Source organism: Chiloscyllium punctatum, chromosome 39, assembly GCF_047496795.1.
Source record: "Chiloscyllium punctatum isolate Juve2018m chromosome 39, sChiPun1.3, whole genome shotgun sequence".
Taxonomy (NCBI): domain Eukaryota; kingdom Metazoa; phylum Chordata; class Chondrichthyes; order Orectolobiformes; family Hemiscylliidae; genus Chiloscyllium; species Chiloscyllium punctatum.
Window position 1 is genome coordinate 46,636,643 of NC_092777.1, and position 20,191 is coordinate 46,656,833.

Genomic DNA, 20,191 nt, shown 5'->3' on the forward strand with positions numbered 1-20,191 from the left:
TTAATTTCAAGAAAGCTAGAATACTAGAGCAGAAATGCACTGTTGAGACGGTGTAAACCTCTGATCAGACCGCATTTGGAATATTATAAGCAGTTTTGGACCCGTATCCAAGAAAGGATGTGCTGGCATTGGAGGGGGTCCACAGGAGTTATACAAGAATGATCCTGTAGATGAAGGGCTTGTCATATGAGGAATGGCTGAGGACTCAGAACCTGTAATCAATGGAGTTTGAAAAGATGAGGGGGGATCTGATTGAAACTTACAGTATTCTGAGAGGCCTGGATAGAGTGAACATGAAGATGATGATGTTTCCACCAGTAGAACAGACTGGGAGCTGACAGCGCAGCCTCAGAATGATGGGACAACATTTTAGAACTGAGATGAAGAGGAATTTCTTCAGCAAGATGGTGGTTAATCTGTGGAACTCATTGCCACAGAGTGGGTTGTGGAGACCAAGTGGTTGAGTGTACGTAAAACAGAGATAGATAGATTCTTGATTCTTGAGACCAAAGGTGAAGGCAGGAGAATGGGGTTGAGAAACATATCAGCCACGATCAAAGGATGGAGCAGACTCAAATGAGTCGAATGGCCTAATTCTGCTCTTATGTCTTATGGTTTTTGAAAATGCAGATACACTACACCCATGGGCTCCCCTTCAGCACCCTAATAGAAACATCTCAAGTCATTATGATGGATTTTTCAAATACAATCTCCTTATCATAACAGATGGTTTTGTCTAAACATACTTTGATTTTTTTTAACTGCCTTATTACTACCTACTGAATAATGGATTTCAGCAATCTTCAACTCATGTCAGCTATTGTTTTGTTTTTTTCCCCCCTCCCTTTATTGAATAATGGTGCTACATTTGCTACTTAAAAATCCACTTTTGCTTTTTCTTATTTCTTTTAAAAAGGTAAATTCATTTTTAGTCATATTTTCCATAATGCACTTAGTACAACCAAGAAACAAGCACCATTGCAACACAAATGCCAAATCAATTACAATGTTAAACTTATTACAAGGTGGCAGAAATCAAGCTATTCAAAATTCTGGGTAGATAACAGCTTGAACACAACCCCCAATATTTTTCAGAATTTCAATCTTGAAAAGCACAGAGAACCAAGAATTAGGTCTTAAGCTTCAACTACGTAATTAGGAATAATGATAAAACTTGGGCTTCTAAACCTTAAAAAAATGTCTGAAAGGTGGTCTCATGAGGTATTTAAGAAAGTAAACAGCTTGGAAAGGATAGATTAAGAACACTGGATAGATTAAGAACATTAAATTCAATTATAACTGTAAGATAGTAGGACACAGGTTTAAACCTAGGCAAATGTAAGTCTCGCGTCAAGAGATTTTTTCATCACACAGAATATTCATATATAAAATTAATTCTTTGGTAAGACAAGACAAGCTGTTGCTGGTGCTACCATTTACACAAAGAAGTGAAGATGGCTAAATGCTCTCCTGTACCTATCTACCAACGTGGAGGAAATGCTTCCCTTTGTGGGGCAATCTAGAATGACGGTTTATAGTATTTACCCTACAGGGTGGCAGATTTAAAGAGAGGTAAGGAAGCCATTCCTGAAGAAGGGCTTATGCCCGAAATGTCAATTCTCCTTCTCCTTTGATGCTGCCTGACCTGCTGCGCTTTTCCAGCAACACATTTTTAAGCTCTGATCTCCAGCATCTGCAGTCCTCACTTTCTCCTATTATATATAGCATTTACATATATTATCAAGCTGAAAGAGTCTTAAGTCCATTACTGAGGGAAATTATGTTCAAATGTATTGGCTTGAAAATAATAGTTGAAAAGTGTGGCACTGGAAAAACACAGCAGGTCGGGCTGCATCCGAGGAGCAGGAGAGTCGATGTTTTTGGCATTAAGCCTTCAGCAGGAAGGCTGCTGCAAGTTCATTAATCCCACAATCAGCATTCAGAGTCTACTGGATTTATAAAACCAAAAAGAGCAAATCCTAACCTGGTAATGAGCCCAACATGCCTCCCAAATGCGAAGTGCTTCTGCTTCTGGAAACTCGCGTTTAAAACAGAGAAGAATCCATCGATGGCAGAACAGCATCTGGAGCCCATCCTCACCCAGGGACACCAAGTGCTGGTAAAAGCGGGGGTGCATCAATCTCAGCAACTCTCTCAGGTACAGCTTTAAAAGACAAATATACAGCCATTGCATTTTTAAAAATATCCAAGCACACGCGCATAAACATGTAATGAACTGTACCGGGCTCTTAAAAGTAGGAGATCATCAATAATTTTTTAAAAAAAGGATTAAAGAGTGCATGCATATAATTCAAGAATAGTGTCTTAAAAATACTTGTTGCATTTATAATTGAAAATTTAACAATTACATCTCATTTACAATGCATGTTGCAATAAGGTAGGAGGTATCCAACTTGCAACCCTTGGGCCATATATGGCTTGCTAGAGCATTTCATATGGCCCAACAACTGCCTTAATTTAAAGTGATCTTACTATTTCTCCAATCAAAGGTCTTTCTCTCCTCTGCGTGCTGTGAAGCTATCAGCAGCAAATGCAGAAGAAACTGGTCGACCAATGCAGAAGCTTGAGCAACCCAAGGTCTGGAGCAGTGGCAGGGAGCGTGCAGGGCGGTTCTGGGAATAGGAGGCTTTCTGTTTTCATTACAGATTTTTAACATCCATAGTATTCAATAGCCGGAAAGGAGCAGGATGTGGGGCTGAGCAGGGGGTTGATCATCGAGATCATCCTTTCCCTGGGCACTTTCTTAAAGCAGTCATTCAGGGAGAAGTCATGGCAGATGGAATACTGCCAGCTCGCCATGTTTATTGTGTAGAAGATGATGTTCTTGGTCAAATACTGGTAGATCTGACTGAGGATCAGTTTCTTTTTGGGGGCCATGGAAACCAGAAGACATGTAGGGTCCAGACCAGCTACAGAAGTTCATTTTGGTTGGTCAGGGACAGACAGGCCAGGTTGCCACCACCGAAAGCCACTGGTGAGGTAGGCAGCCGCTGTTTTTGGCTGCTACAGGAATGCAGTGGGAAGGGTTTGGGCTCTGCTGTGCAGGTAAGTCATGGGGAGCTGTTGGCCTTGTTAAGCCACAGTTAAGGGTTGGTGGCTTCTGGTTAAACGGCCTGGTAGTACACATTGGAAGTTCTCACAATAGACTGCTATCTCAGTGGTCTGCACTGCAGCCTTAGCACAGAACTGAGGTCGTAATGCACTTTCAACAACTTTGCTGATCATGATCATACACGTCCCTGGTAAGATTTGCTATTAACTAAATAAAAATTCTGATTAATTTTTGAAATGCAAAGCCCCATGAATTATTTCATTGAAGTTACTAGGGGGCAGAGTAAGAAAGTCAGTCAGTCAGTCAGTCAGAGTGAGAGAAGTGAGAAAAAGGAGGGAAGGGGTATAAAGCTAGGGAAAGGAAGGAGGAAAAGAGAGAAGTGAGTAAAAGGGATAGAGGGAAAGGGATAAGGAGTGTGAGAGAAGGAAAAAGGAGAGTGAGAACAGGCTGAGAGAGGAGGAAATCCCTAGTTGAAAGTCAATTCACTTCTAACCTGCAAAAATTCCTTAGCTTGGTCTCAGTTGTCACCTTCTTCCTTGGTGTCTGTCTAGCTCTGCTTCTTAATCAAAAATGCAAGGCTTTGGCTTTATTATTAAGCTTTGGTGCTTGGTACTCTTTAGGGGCAATGCCATTAGTTATTCATTTGAATAATCAATTTACTGCTTTAGAATTTTTTTTAATGACTGTTGTGCATGCCTCACTTCAGCCCTCTATCAACTCTAGGCTGCAAAAAATTAACATACGGCAACACCGATGCAAAAAGGTTGACCACTGCAGTTGGGCAGCTGGAGCCTAAACCAGCTCTGCTTATCTACTGCATGAAGGATGTGGGTGGCACAGTGGTTAGCACTGCTGCCTCACAGCGCCAGAGACCCGGGTTCAATTCCCGCCTCAGGCGACTGACTGTGTGGAGTTTGCACGTTCTCCCAGTGTCTGCGTGGGTTTCCTCCGGGTGCTCCGGTTTCCTCCCACAGTCCAAAAATGTGCAGGCCAGGTGAATTGGCCATGCTAAATTGCCCGTAGTGTTAGGTAAGGGGTAAATGTAGGGGTAGGGTGGGTTGCGCTTCGGCGGGTCGGTGAGGACTTGTTGGGCCGAAGGGCCTGTTTCCACACTAAGTAATCTTAAAAAAAGGATCCAGAGCACTACCATCAAAATTGGGATAACCGCAAATGGGACGGATTTATTCTTAATCATTGAAATTGAATACTTTCTAAACGATTCACATAAGACTACCAAATTAAATTTCAGTGACAATATCCATTTAGCTGTTCAAATGAATTCTGCTCCAAATAGCTAAAACTAATTCTAAGTTCCCATTGTAAGTCATAAAAACTGCTCAAAACACCTAGAGATAATACACTAATCAAAAAGAAAAGCAATATTTCACGAGGCTTGACTTGTTCCTAAGTAAGCGCCATTGTAAAGGATTTTTCATCGTGCTGCAAAGATTATGAGGAGTCACATCACAATGAAACATTCTCCAAAAATTAATTTAGTTCTCATCAAATCATTTTCAGCATTATGCAAAGACATTTTTCTCAGCTAACTTGCTACTTACCAGCTGTCTTTCCATATCATCATCCCGTGGTGAGCTGATGAAAATTGTATTCTGCATTAGTCCAACAAAACACCAAAAAGTGTCGGACTCATCCCTGACTTCTGACAAGATTGGAGCCACCAGATCTGACATTCCCTGGGAATACCCTATCTCAGGGTTATAAACTGCATAGTTCAGCAAAATATTTCTGTGAAAATATTTGAATAAAATATGCATAAGTACTATATTTCGAGAATTTTCCATTTTTTAATTCACAAAGAATTGTGGGATTCAACGATCCTTCAGTGTTGTGAGTCTTCACAATTTATAGAATAAAACGACAAGCTGTAGATATTTAGAGACTGTATAGTAAAGCCAGACATGGAAACTGTTACCCATACAAAGCAGGAGAACTGTTAAATAAATACAGGCACTCCCAAACAAGTCATGAATTGGATTGGACCTTCCTAGTGAATTTTGTATGAAGCTGGTTTCAACATGAGTAAGTGCAATAGTAGTGGACACTGTTGGGGGGGGGGGGGGTGTCAGTGGAGGCATGGTCTCTAAGAAGAAAGCAGCAGCAGCCAAATTTGTGGCACTATAGTTGGCTCTGCTGCATAGCAGGAAAAGAAAAATACTGGGAGAGCTTTCATGATGAGAGACTCAATTGTAAGGGGAATTTGCAGGTGGTTCTATGGCAAATAAGACTTGCAAATTGTACACTGCCTCCATGGTGCGAGGGTCAGGCATGTTTCAGAGTGGCTGCAGGGCATTCTGACTAGGGAGGGTGAACAACCAGCAGTTGTGACACATGTTGATTCCAATGACATGAGTAAAACAAAAATCCCATAACAGGAATTTAAAAAGGAGAGTTAGGTGGTAGGTTCACAAGTAGAACTGTTTTAATCTCTGGATTACATCTAGTGCCACGTACTACCAAGTATAGGAATATGATAGGGAAGATAAATATGGGGCTAAAGGGTGTAGGAGGGAGGGCTTCAGATTTTTGGATTATTGGGACAGCTTCTGGGATAGATGGGACCTATACAAGCTGGTCAGATTGCACTTTAACTAGAATGGATCCAATATGCTTATTGGTAGGTTTGCTTGTGTTGTTGGAGAGGTTTTAAACTGACTTGGTAGGGGATGGGACACAGTAGATAGAAAAGTAGGAGTGAGGACCAATCAGATATAGAATGAATGCTAGGCTTGGACAGTTCAATAGGCAGAGAAAACATGGGCAGGATAAAAGGGACACAGGAGTCTAGAAAGCTAAATTGTATCAGTTTAAAGCAAGCAGCTTAACTGGTAAGGCAGATGAATTTAATATCATATTTCCAAATGCTGATCAATGATCTGTTATAAGCATTGGGATATGGGTGAAGGAAGGACAGGAGTGGCAGCTCAACATTCCAGGGTATAGAAGTTGCTGGCATGATAGGCAGAAAAGTAAAAGAGGTGGGAGCATTGCACTAATGAGAAAGGAAACCATCACTGTGGAAATAAGGGAGGATGTCCTCAAAGGATCTTCCTATGAGGCAATCAGGGTAAAGCTTAGAAATAAAATTCGTCTAAATTGGGGGGGGGGGGGGGGGGGGGGGGGGGGGGGTGTCAATTTCAATATCATTACACATTATCTGGCAAACATAGACTGGGAGTAGTTACTGCGGGTAAGTCGGTTTTTGGTAAATGGGATCCTTTTAAAAGTAGCATAATGAAAATTTAGGGCTAGCATGTTCTCTAAAACGTGAAGGGGAAGTACAGCAAATCCAGGGAACTCAAGGGATATTGAGAATTTGATAAAGAGAAAGTATGCATATGCCTGGTATAGTACATTAAAAAATGGGGAGGCCCTTCAAAAAAGCGGAGAGAGTGTAGGAGCTTCCTTATAAGCTAGATTAGGAGAATAAAGAGGGGCTATGAAATATCTTTGGCAGATGAGATCAAGGAAAGCTGCAAGATTTTTTAAAAAAGTACATTAAGAGTAAAAGAATTACCAGGGAAAGAATGGGACCTATTAGAGACTAAAGGGCATCCTGTTCATGAAGCCAGCACATGGGCAAAGTCTTAAATGAATACTTCTCATCTGTATTCACAGAGGAGAAAGACATTATAGCTGGGGATATCATTAGGGATGGTGAGGTTCTAGAACACTTTAAAGCTAATAAGAAGGAGGTATTAGTTGTTTTTAGCGTGCATGTAGTTGCATAAGTCCCCAAGGCCAGATGAGATATATGCCATGGGAAACAAGACAGGAATTTGCTGGGGCTCTGACAGATTATATTTAAGACTTTGTTGATCCCAGGTGAAGTGTCACATGATTGGATGACAGCTAACGTGGTTTCTTTGTTCAAGAGGGCAATAGAGATAGGCCTATTAGTCTGACAACAGTGGTAGGGAAATTATTGGAAAAAATTCTGAAGCATTGGAGTGCAATGGGCTCGACAGTTTGCTTTGAAATGTCACAAAAAATTGTTTTCTATCATTCATAAATTAACAATTGAAGTATCTAAATCATGGAAAAAAAGATCCAGCATGTGGGCTGAATATTAATCATTGAATGAACGAAAGGCAACGGAGTTTGCGTGGCTCAGTGGTTAGCACTGCTGCCTCACAGTGCCAGGGACCTGGGTTCAAATTCAGCCTTGGCGACTGTTTGTGTGGAGTTTGCACATTCTCCCAGTGTCTGTGTTGGTTTCCTCCTGTTTCCTCCCACAGTCCAAAGATGGGCAGGTTAGGTGAATTGGACATGCTAAATTGCCCATAGTGCTCAGGGATGTGTAGGTTAGGTGCATTAATCAGGAGTAAATGTAGAGTAATAGGGTAGGGGCATGGGTACGGGTGGGTTACTCTTTGATGGGGCGGGGGAGTTCAGAACTAGACGGCATAGGTTTAGGGTGAGAGGAGAAAGATGTAAAAGTGACCTAAGGGTCAACTTTTTCATGCAGAGATTAGATTAGACAATAGATGCAGGAGTAGGCCATTCTGCCCTTCGAGCCTGCACCGCCATTCAATATGATCATGGCTGATCATTCCTAATTAGTATCCTGTTCCAGCCTTATCTCCATACCCCTTGACTCCACTATCTTTAAGAGCTCTATCCAATTCTTTCTTAAAAGAATCCAGAGACTGGGCCTCCACTGCCCTCTGGGGCAGAGCATTCCACACAGCCACCACTCTCTGGGTGAAGTAGTTTCTCCTCATCTCTGTCCTAAATGGTCTACCCCGTATTTTTAAGTTGTGTCCTCTGGTTCGGCACTCCCCCATCAACGGAAATATGTTCCCTCCTGCCAGAGTGTCCAGTCCTTTCATAAGCCTATACGTTTCAATCAGATCCCCTCTCAGTCTTCTAAACTCAAGGGTATACAAGCCCAGTCGCTTCAGTCTTTCCGTGTAAGGCAATCCTGCCATTCCAGGAATTGACCTCGTGAACCTACGCTGCACTCCCTCAATAGCCAGAATGTCTTTCCTCAAATTTGGAGACCAGAACTGTACACAGTACTCCAGGTGTGGTCTCACCAGGGCCCTGTACAGCTGCAGAAGCACCTCTTTGCTTCTATACTCAATCCCTCTTGTTATGAAGGCCAGCATGCTATTAGCCTTCTTCACGACCTGCTGTACCTGCATGCTTGCCTTCATTGACTGGTGGACAAGAACACCCAGATCTCTCTGAACAGCCCCTTTACCTAATTTGATACCATTGAGGTAGTAATCTGCCTTCCTGTTCTTGCCACCAAAGTGGATAACCAGACATTTATCCACATTAAACTGCATCTGCCATGCATCTGCCCACTCACCTAACTTGTCCAGGTCACCCTGTAATCCCCTAACATCCTCATCACATTTCACCCTACCACCTAGCTTTGTGTCATCAGCAAATTTGCTAATGTTATTGCTGATACCATCTTCTATATCATTTACATATATTGTAAAAAGCTGCGGTCCCAGCACGGATCCCTGCGGTACCCCACTGGTCACTGCCTGCCATTTCGAAATGGAGCCGTTAATCACTACCCTTTGTTTCCTGTTAGCCAACCAATTCTCTATCCAATCTAGTACTTTGCCCCCAATCCCGTGGTATGTGTATATGGAATGAGCTGTCAGAGGAAGTGGTGGAGGCTGGTACAATTGCATTTAAAAAGGAATCTGGATGGATATATGAATAGGAAGGGTTTGGAGGGATATGGGCCGGGTGCTGGCAAGTTGGACGAAAGGGTCCATTTCCGTGCTGTACATCTTTGACTCTATGACAGGAATAATCAATACTCGGAAAGACAGGGATTGATCAGGGATAGTCAGCATGGATTTGTTAGAGGGGGATACTGCCTAACTAATTTAGTTGAGTTTTGTTTTAGAAAAGGTGACTAAATATATTGATAAGGGTAGTGCAATTAATGTGGTTTACATGGACTTACATTTGACAAGGTCTTACATGGAAGGCTTGTCCAAAAGATAAGAGTCCATGGGATCCAAAGCAACTTGTGAAACTGGATCCAAATTGGCTTAGAAATAGGAGGTAAAGTGCAATGGTGGAGAGTTCTTTTCGTAATTGGAAGTCTGTGTTGACCATTACTGTTTGTCATGGTTTACATGTGAATATAGAAGGTATAATTAGTAAGTTTGCAAATGACAGGAAAATTAGGGGTATTGTTGATAGTGAGGAGGATGCTCTCTGGCTACAGTCTGATATTGATCAACTGGTAAATTGATATTGATCAACTGGTAATAGAATTTAATCCTGATAAAGTACGAGGTAATGCACTTTAGGAGATCTAATAAAGGAAGGGTATACACAATGGGTCCCTAGGGAGTACTGAGGAACAAAGGGACCTTGTTGTACAAGTCCATACATGGCTGAAGGTGTCAGCACTAGTAGACATGGTGGTGAAGAAGACATTCAAGATGCTTGCCTTCATTAGCCAGAGCGCAGAATATAGGAGCAAGAAAATCCTGTTGCAACGTTATACATCGGTTAGGCCACAGATAGTATTCTATGTGCAGTTTTGGTCTATGGGAAGGACTGGAAAGGATGCAGAGGTTGGACCAGGATGTTGCCTGGGAAGAAAAATCTCAGTTATGAGATGTTGGATGGGCTGGGTTTGTTTTCACTGGAACAAAAAAGAGACTGAAGGGGAGTCTGATTGATATATACAAAATTATGAGGCATACACAGAGTTGATCATGAGAACCCTTTCCCTATGGCAGACATGCTTAATTCTAGAGGGCATAAGTTTAAGGTGAGCAGCAAGTGGTTTAAAGTAAATCTAAGAATTTTTTTTCATGCAGAGAATAGTAAATATATGGAATGGGTGCCTAAGAGATAATCTTGCAAAAATTATGAAGCATCTGCATGAGAACTTAAAATGCCAGGATACAGCATGCAATGGACCAATAACAGGTAATGGGGATTAGTTAGTTTGGTGTTTGTTGACTAACTTGAAATGGTGGTCGAAAAGGTCTGTTTGTATGCTGTAGAATCCTATAACTAAACCTGATTGGCAGCTTTCTGGTCTACCTCAAATTTGGGAAATTGAGGAAAAAGTCAAGAACCATGCTCAACTATATATAGGCAGAGAAAAAAAAATGCCCCACATATCAATGGACCGAAGGGTCTGTTTCCATGCCATACATCTCTTTGACTCTATAACAAGAGATCAGGACCAAAAATGGCTGTAAAATCAGCTAGGTTTATGAAAACGAAAGTAGCAAGGAAGGGAGAACCAGCAAATGCTGCGAGAAGATTATAGCATGCAGGGTTAGCTAGAAATTACTTTATGTCAAGCAAGGCGACTGATTATGAGGCACAGCATATCAATTCCCTGCATTATTATGGAAATACAAATGTAATGATTGAAATAAGGAATCCGATCATAATCTTGGCCTCTAAGTTCCCATGCTGTGAAATAAAGCAGCTGATTGATTCATATCTAATTACTTGTTCATTTTGCTTCAGGAAAAATTGAGGAATCTGTGCAAGAAGACATGCCTATCTCTTTATACTTTTTGGACTATAATTATTGAGCAAAACCATCATGCTCTGAAAAAAGTCCAGGCTCAGATTGCTTACGGAAATGTAGAGAGTTTCTTTACCCAAAACAACATTTAAGACAAAAACTTAAAAACTTAATATTACAACTATTTTTTTGAAATGTATTGAGGTTATTTGCACAATTTCAATGTAGTCTTTGCACTACCTAAACCATTTCCTGTGCAAAACATTTAGTCACCTCTAAGCTAGAAATTCACCTCCCTGAATCAACGAAGAATTATCAATTGACAGCCCACTTCATTTACTCAATATCAGGGATAAAAAGGAAAGACTTGCATTGATAGAGTTCATCAGATTTTTCAGAACTATCAAAATGTAGACTAAATTACTTCGAAACTTGGTTAATGTAATGTAGATAAACACAGCGCAAACATCAATTTTCACATTTGACGCATCTAATGGGAAGTAGAATTCTCTGCTTGTTCAAAGATGGTGCAAAATTAAAAGTTGAACTGTATAGCGCAGAATATTGCTTGCCAAATGCTTTTAAAATTCATTTGGTGTCAGGTTGCCACTTCGGGAGGAGGTCTTCAAATCTAACCACTCTACATAGTAACACTGCAACCTTACCTCATAGCTTCCACATTGGGATTGTTTTCCCCTTTGAAGAACTGTTTGGATCGATCAGTCCGAACCACATCTTTATCGACAGTGAACTGAATTTTTCGCCAAAATTCTTCCTGCTCCTCTGAAGTCATAGATAATCTGATAAAACAAAATAATGGCTTCAGCCTCAATTCCTGACATTCACAAAGACCACGCCCTTTTCCTGCTGAGTTTATTTTACATAATAGGTCCTACTCCAGCTGGTTGTCAGGTGCCTTTTACCTTTGCCTTCCTTCAGAGCTGGTGTAGTGACTGATGTGAGTGAACCTCCCACAATTATGGCTGTGCTTTTTGAATTAAAATATCAAAAATAAACAAAGTAATTTCTAAAACATAATTTATATTGTTTAACTTCAAAGTATATCTTTTGATAATATTAACTGTAGCATGGTGAGTGGATAATGGACAGTACTGTTTTACATAAATGAGGCAAGCCTTCTACTGTACTCGACATCCCCTCAGTTCAATTATATCATAAGACATTGATTAAAAAGTCACCATCAAAATGAACAGAAAACATACTTGGCATATATACATTTGAAAGCACAATTTGGAAATGTGCTTCAGTGTTTCTGTTCAAATTGTACTCATTCTTAATGCCAGAGTTATAATAGCAGTAGTTAGGATTTGTTTTTTCCTTTTTTTGCTCCCCCACTTTAATCTAATCATTCTTATTGATTGACACTGATTCCTGTCAAGACTGGGACTTATGAGCAGGCGGTGTTGACATGCTTTTCATTTTCCTTTAGAAATTGAACAATCTTATCTCTATTTACTACTCTGTGGAATGGCTCAACAGAGGCTGTATCTCAAATTAACTACAGATGAAAGACTTAGTCCACCTATTTTGTTTTGAAACTCTAAACAAACACTCCATGTATAAGAATTAATGACAAAGAGCCATTTGAAAAGATATTACTGTAGCAAGTTGTGAAACAAAAAAAAGCATGCACCTGAGGCTCCACTAGCTAATAATATCCAAACCACTCACTGACCTTCTCTAAAGAACTTGAAGGAAAATTTGTCTATGCTATTGCTGCAAAATGAGTAAATACTGAATTGGCAGCCTGCTTTAATAAAACATATTCTTTTTTCTACTGAAGTCACTCACCATCACCATACTACTGTTGGTAAGTCAAACCTGCCATTGATACTCATATTTAGAAGTGGAAGTAAAATAACATGATCATTGTAAATGACTGCAAATCCACATTTTTATTGTTGAAATTTAACTCTTAAGCATGAGGTCTTATTCTTCTAAGTTTTGAATTTCTGTTGGAGATCAGCAACATTAACATCTTTCTTTTAAAATATTTTTCCTTTCTGTCCCCTTTTTTTTCCTCTTTCCCTCTTTTTCTTCTTGATCACCCTACATGGAATTAACCCTGCTTCTCAGATCTGCATTTATTTCCCAATCTTGAAAGCTGACTGGCTACGGAAATATTCTGTTCGTTGTCCTGCTTACTCAAGTTCCACATTACTTAATTACTATGCCAAGATTGACAATACCTCAGGCACATTTTTTTTTAATACACTGTAGTCTGCAAGAGTCAGTCTAATAAATGGCAGAAGTCGACCAAGCTACAGAAAAATCGAGTCTAATGTAGATACTCTATTCCCTTTTCTTGACCTCCTGCCAACTATTTGTTTACAGTTGAAATCCATGATTACAATTGTTTACACATTTCATGCAATTTGCTATATAATTCTCTCTCCATTTCCTTTCCATCATTTGTAATATGAGACAATGGTGTGATGAACCCTTTGCTATTCTTTATTTTAATCTATATATAAATTGTTTGTGTTTCCTTTCTAAGATTTTTCTTATTATACACATCATTTCCAATTAAAACAACTAAGCCATCACTCCCTTTTAAAAAAAATTTGCTAAAGACATTGTAATATGCATTATTTAACACATAATCCTATCCATTCTGCCACGATGTTGCTGTTAATAGCCCCCAATGACTTGCTCCAATTCCTTTACTTGGTTGCTGACACTTTACCCATTTTTCTTATATTTAGGTTGCAGTTACGTCCACCTGAACTTTACTAATTCAATTCCTTTAAACAGTTCTATTTATCCTTTGTTACAATCATAAGGAAAATGTTAGAAGCTATTATTGAAGAAGTTGTAGTGGGCACAATAAGTTTAAAATATTCAAATAGGGTCAACATGGTTTTGTGAAAAGGAAATCCTTTAACCAGTCTATTGGAGCTCTTTGAGAAAGTAACGTGCTGTGGATAAAGGGGAACTGGTGTATGCACCATACTTAGATTTCAGAAGGGATTTGGTAAAGTGCCACATCAAATGGTTATAGTGGAAAATAAAAGTTCATTATGTAGGGGACAGCAAATCCGCATGGACAGAAGAGTAGGTGGCTAACAATAAACAGGCAGTATGCATAACTGGTTGTTTTGGCAAGCTATAACAAGTGCTGGGGCATTGTAAATTGTTTACAATTGATACAAATGACTTGGGTAAAGGACAAAAAGACTGCCTGCCCCATTTGCTGATGACACAAAAAATTAGGTAGGCAGCAACTTGTGAATAGGACATAACCTTATGAAAAGGCATGTGAATGGGCAAGGATTTGGCAAATAGAGTATAATGTGGGAAGAAGTGAAATTTTCCATTTTAATCATGAAGAATAAAAAAAAATCCAAAATTTTGAAAGATTGCAAGCTCTGATACACAGTGTGACCTGGTTGTTCTTATGCACGGACCATAAAAGGCTAAAATGTAGGTACAGCAGGTAGTTAAGAAAGATAATAAAAAATGATAATTTATTGAGAAGAGATCTGAATGCAAAAGATGAATAATTATGTTTCAGCTGTACAGAGCATTGATGAGACCCCATCTGGTTAACACCTGATATGGAAAGTTATATTATGAGGAAAGGCAGGATAGGCAACACTTTTATCAATTGTGTTATGAAGTTGTAGGTGTGTACTGTAGCTTTAAGAGAGTGAAAGCTGGAAAGCCTGTCATATGACTGACTGCAGGCACAGTGTGTGCTGGATAATTTGAAGATGTAACATTTGAAATGTAGCTCATGTACTGAGCTGTTACACAACAATTCAAATTTAGCCAGTTTAAATTATGCTCCAAGATACTAAAACCCAATCGAATTTGAATTTTACTGTTCTGACAACATCAAAACAATGAGACAATCGATGTTTTGGGGTATAAAAATCATTCTTTTTGAACAGTTAGTCAGAGAGGCAAACAGCACCAATACAGCCTGCCCGCAGACCTGTTCTCTGAAAGGCACCTTTATCAATGAAAGATCTATGAAGCAGAAGACAGAATATACGATGGGAAGATCAACAACTTGATTTTTTTGTAAATCTTAATTGGGGATTTTATTGGATTAGAAATTGTTGTAGAGTGGGAAGTAGAAATGGAGGCTTATAGTGTAGATAGTTGTTGTTTAATATTCTATTGTCTTGGAGTTAAAGAACAAATTGTTGATTTTTTTCTTTAAATAGTGGGATTTGGGTAGTTCTTTTTCACGTAAGAGATTATGAGGCGATGTGAGCTTTTCTGGGTGTCTGGTTTAAATTAGCAAAAGAGTTTACTCCGTTTCATAAGAATGGGAGTTTAGAAGAGTAAGAGGAATCAAAAAAGATCATTAGAGATCCTAACAAGGAAATTATGGAGAGAGTGCTTCCTCTTATGGAAGAATCAAGAAGCTAGTGTTCACTATTTAAGACTAAAGAGTTAACTATTTAAGACAGAGATACGGAGGCCTTTTTTTCTTCACAGTGAGTCAGGAGTCTTTGGTAATCTTTACCTGAAAAGCAGTGGAAGCAGAATCTCTGAATACTATTAAGGTTGAGCTGGATAGATTATCAGTAAACAAGGTGTAATCAGGGCTAAGGGTGGAATGTGGATTTCAGGTTACAATCAGATGAGTCATTAATACATTAAAATTGAAAAGCAGGCTTGAGAGGCAGAATAGCCTTCTGCCATTCAGCAGAAATTCATCCCAAGGAAAAGAAGCATGATACAGGGAGGATGAGGCAATCATGGCTGACTAGGGAAGTCAGGTATAGCATAAAAGCAAAAGAGAAAGCATTTCATGTGGCGAAGGGCAGTGGGAATCCAGAGGATTGGGAAGCTTACAAAAACCAGCAAAGGGAAACAGAAAAAAAATGAAGGAGGGAGAGGATTAAATGAGTGTAAGCTAGCCAGTAATATAAAGGAAAACTGTAAGCGTTTCTTTAGATACATAAAAGGGAAAAAGAGAGGCAAAAGTGGACATTAGGCTGCTGGAAAATGGCGGTGGAGGGATAGCAGTGGGGAACAAGGGAATGTCTGAGGAACTGAATAGTTACTTCATGTCAGCCTTCCCGATGGAAAATGAATAATATCCCAAACATTCAAGAGAGTGAGGGGGCAGAGCTGAGTATGGTGGCATCACCAAGGAGAAAGTGCTCGACAAACTGAGTGGCCTAAAGGTGGATAAATCATCTGCACCGGATGGACTACATCTCAGAGTTCTAAGGGAGATAGTGGAGGCATTAGTGTTGATCTTTCAGGAATCACTAGAATCAAGGAGGGTCCTAGAGGACTGGAAAATTGCTAAAGTCACACCCCTACTTAAAAAGGGAGTAAGGCAAAAGAAGGAAAATTACAGATTGATTAGACTAACCTCAGTTGTGGGTAAGATCCTGGAATCCCTTGTGAAGAATGAGATTTCTGAATATTTGGAAGTATGTGGTAAAATAGGGCAAAGTTCGCATGGTTTCATCAAGGGGAGGTCATGCCTGACAAATCTGCCAGAATTCTTTCAAAGGAAGTAAGGAGTAAGTAAGGCCAAGGAGAGCCAATGGATGTTATCTACCTGGACTTCAAGGAGGCCTTTGAATGGCGGAGCAGACTCAAATGGGCTGAATGGCCTAATTTCTGCTCCTCTCTCTTCTGGTCTTGTGGTTCCTTGTTTGTACATTTTGTCGCAGTGTATTTTGTATACAGACTGTCAAATTATCCAAGTTTCTTTTAGCCTTGATATTACATTTTAAAAAGAAAACATGCACACATAAATGTCGTTCAAGATTTCAAGATATCTTCAAGTGCTTTGCATCTAATAAAGTACTTTTGAAGTGAAGTCACAGTTGTAGTGTCAAAACACAGCAGCCAAATTTATCACAGCAAGCTCCCACAAAAAAAATCATGATCACGTCCAGATAATCTGCTCGTGATGGATTGAAGAATAAATATTGTCCAGAAAAATGAAGAAAAAATGTTTTTCTTTGAAATATGTTTTTTATATTCACCAAAACCGTTTAGGAAAAGCAAGCTACTAGTCTACACTGTCAGTTTGACAGGTGAGTGCAAAGCCATAGTAATAACCACTTTCTGAAAAGGTCTAGCAAGTAACTCAGTTGTATCAAAACTGTTACAAGTAACTGTTATCCATATAAAATGCAGTGTTTCAGGCTGGTGGTTCACCACTATGTTATCAAGTTTAATTAAGAATGGGTAATAAATATAGCCTTGCCAGCAATTCCCACATTCAACATATGAGGAAAAAATCTTGAGAGGGTTTGGCCTTGGTTTAATGACTCATCTGAAAAGGTGTCATCTTCAAGAATGCAGCACACCCTCAGATACTGGAGGAAGGCATTAAAGTTTGTAAATATCAGGTTACTTCTCAACTTATCATCAAGTAGTCAACAGCAGTGTATTGACTAAATGCCCAAGAAGCCAGCCTTGGCCCATGGATATCAATGCCGAATTACCTTTTTTTCTGAATCTCTTCATATTCTGTATGTTTCTGAATCCGTAGAGATTCTCTTTCTTCTGATGTCGATTCACAACTATAAAATCTTAACAGAAATGGCCAGACTTCTCCACGGATCGTAGGATCAATACCTCCAAAAAATATTGCCTTTGAAGAAAATGTACAACTATTCAAAATTATTATCCTGCAGTTCTTTTCCAATAGCAACATCACAGAAAATGTAACCATGAACATTTAGTGGTACTTATATTTAGCTTTCTTGTAGTCTAAAGAAACCTTAAAGACCTTAGGAAAATCAAAGTGAACCAATATATCTTGAGGTAATCCTATAGAAGCGAGTCCGACCCAACTATGGTACTACAGCTAACAGATTTTGGATTGAGTAAATTGTTTCAATACGATCTCATGTGGTTCTCAAAATTCAGGTTTACTACAAATTGTTAACAGAAGTTGATTGTCTGAATTGCAAACAGAAGAGGTGTAAATAAAGGTTAATGATCTATCCTTTTCGCATTAAAATCTATGTCGAGCGTCACCATTCTCCCTTAATAAGTTGATAATACTAGTAACACAAAACACTTTCAATAGATTTATTTTAAAATGTAAATGAAAGCATGTAGCTCAAATTAATTCTTGTATGGCACAACAAAGTGATCTCAATGTAAGTTGCAATAAGTTAACTAAACCATTTCGTGTGAACAAATCTCTGTAGCTCAAAAACCAAAACATTTCTTTAACAAGTGAACAATAGTACCCCACAGCTTGAAATAGTATCTAGAGGAATTGTGTTCATTAACAAAACTTAGAATGCCCAAATATGACTCAAGTTTTCTTAAAAGGGAAAAAAAAAATCGCAGCTTCAGTTGGATACGAAAGTTTCCATAAAACTATTGAGATGACAAACACACAACTCTTCCTGTGTCCTAGCAAACATTCTTCAATCAACCATAACTCAAAAAGTACATTTCCTCAACATTCATTCTATTCCCATTTGTAGGACCTGGTGTGCAAAAGGGCTGGTATATTTGCCTATATACAGATATTTGATATTTTTATCAAAGTACCGGTCAGGTCCATATGTCACCCCCAAAATACTTCACAGTACTTCTAAAACATAGGGCAGAATTTTATTGGGTTGTCAGGTGTCTCACCTACAGGATGGAAAGCCAGTAACACACCTCTGCTGCCTCTTTTTGGGAAGATATAGAAAATACGAACAGAACTATTTAACCTTTCAAGCGTGCTCCACCATTCAATACTATCATGGCTGTTCTGGCTTTCTCCCCATACCCTTTGATCCCTTTAGCTCTCTATTGCCCTCTGAAAAGCATTCACTGATTTGGCCTCAACCACCTTCTGTGGCAGAGAATTCCACAGGCTGACCACTCGCTGGGTGAAGAAATTTCTCATCTCAGTATTAAAGTATCCTTTGACAGTGACCGTGGTTCTGGACTCACTGGTCATTGGGAATAGTGGGCTTGCATTTACCCTATCAGGTCCAGTGAAAATTTCATAGGTTTCCATTAGATGCTACCCCTCACTGGATATAGTCATACCTATCCAGTCTTTCTTTCATCACACATCAGTTCTGACCTTCCACAAATTAGTTTGGTGCCCACTGCAGTGAATGTGGCAACAATAACTGGGGGTACTTCAAAGTACTTGCCAGCTACAGCTTTAATACCAAATGGTAGCTGGATGTGGCACTAAAGTGGTCTTTAATTGTCTTCTGAAAGGACCAAAGTTGGTAACAGTGCAGGAAGATAGCTATATTTAGGTATCCAGCTATTCTGCCTCATTTTGTGTCCTTCCCACCTCCAAGCTCATCAGCAATGAAAACAGATTCTGTTCCCTTCATCAAGAACAATAAGTCAAAGATAAAGTACAGCAAATGTTGTAAATCTGAAATAAAAATAAAAATTTCTGTTTAGCAGGTCTACTAGCATCCAGGAGAGAGAGAAGCCAGGTTTCTGTTGTGTTTAGAACACAGAACAGTACAACAAAGGAGCAGGCCCTTCAGCCTACCATTTCTTTGTCAACCATAACACTATTCTAAACTAATCCCAGTTGCCTGCGCATGGTTCGTATCCCTCTATTCCCTGCCTGTTCATCTGTTTGTCTAAGTGCTTCTTTAGCATTGCTATTGTATCTACTTTTACCACTTGCCTGGGAAGTCCATTTCAGGTAACTACCACCCTCTGTGTCAAAAGGTTTCCTCACACATCTTTAAACTTTCCTCCTCTCACCTTAAATGTACATCCCTTAGTGTATGACATTTCCACTCTGGGGAAAAAGACTCCGACCATTCATGCTATCCATACCTCTCAATTTTATATACTTATATCAAATTATCCTTCAGTCTTAGGGGCTCCAGTGAAAAGGATCCAAGTTTGTCCAACCTCTTCTTAGTTAATAGTCTCAAATCTAGACAACATCCTGGTAAACCGCTTGGCACCCTATCCAAAGCCTCCAATTTCTTCAGCTGGTGATCAGAACTGCACACAATACTCCAAATGCAGGCTAAATTTTTATACAGTTTATATTAGATTAGATTAGATTACTACAGTATGGAAACAGGTCCATCGGCCCAACAAGTCCACACTGACCCGCCGAAGCGTAACCCACCCAGACCCATTCTTCTACATTTACCCCTTCACCTAACACTACAGGCAATTTAGCATGGCCAATTCACCTAACCTGCACATTTTTGGATTGTGGGAGGAAACCCACGCAGACACAGGGAGAATGTGCAGATTCTACACAGAGAGTCGCCTGAGGCGGGAATTGAACCCGGGTCTATGACGCTGCAAGGCAGCAATGCTAACCACTGTGCCACCGTGCCGCCCAACATGACTTGCCAACTTTCGACTCAATGCCCCAACCAATGAAGGCAAGCATGCTGTATGCCCTCGTTACTACTTCATCCACATACGTTGCCACTTTCAGGGAGCTATAGGCTTGCATCCCTCTGTATATCAATGCTCCTAAGGCTCCTGCCATTTACTGTTCACTTTCCTCTTGCATTTAATCTTCCAAAATGTATCACCTCACACTTGTCTGGATTAAACTCTGTCTGCTATTTCTCCAGCCAACCTTTCAACTGATGCATACCCTGCTATATTCTTTGATAACCTTCCTCACTATCCACAACTCCATCAATGTTCATGTCATGTGC

The 20,191-nt window shown here is 39.7% G+C and overlaps 1 protein-coding gene across 3 annotated transcripts in view; it reads right to left on the reverse strand.

The window, feature by feature from the left end:
• Positions 1-20,191, reverse strand: part of tbc1d16 (TBC1 domain family, member 16) — a 131,895-nt gene that overhangs the window by 40,568 nt on the left and 71,136 nt on the right. For all 3 annotated transcript variants that reach the window (XM_072558612.1, XM_072558611.1, XM_072558610.1), the window contains 4 exons: positions 17,015-17,163; positions 11,231-11,365; positions 4,633-4,819; positions 1,985-2,164 (listed from right to left, as the gene is read on the reverse strand). In XM_072558612.1, coding sequence (XP_072414713.1) covers positions 1,985-2,164; positions 4,633-4,819; positions 11,231-11,365; positions 17,015-17,163 — 651 coding nt within the window. The remainder of the gene's footprint in view (positions 1-1,984; positions 2,165-4,632; positions 4,820-11,230; positions 11,366-17,014; positions 17,164-20,191) is intronic.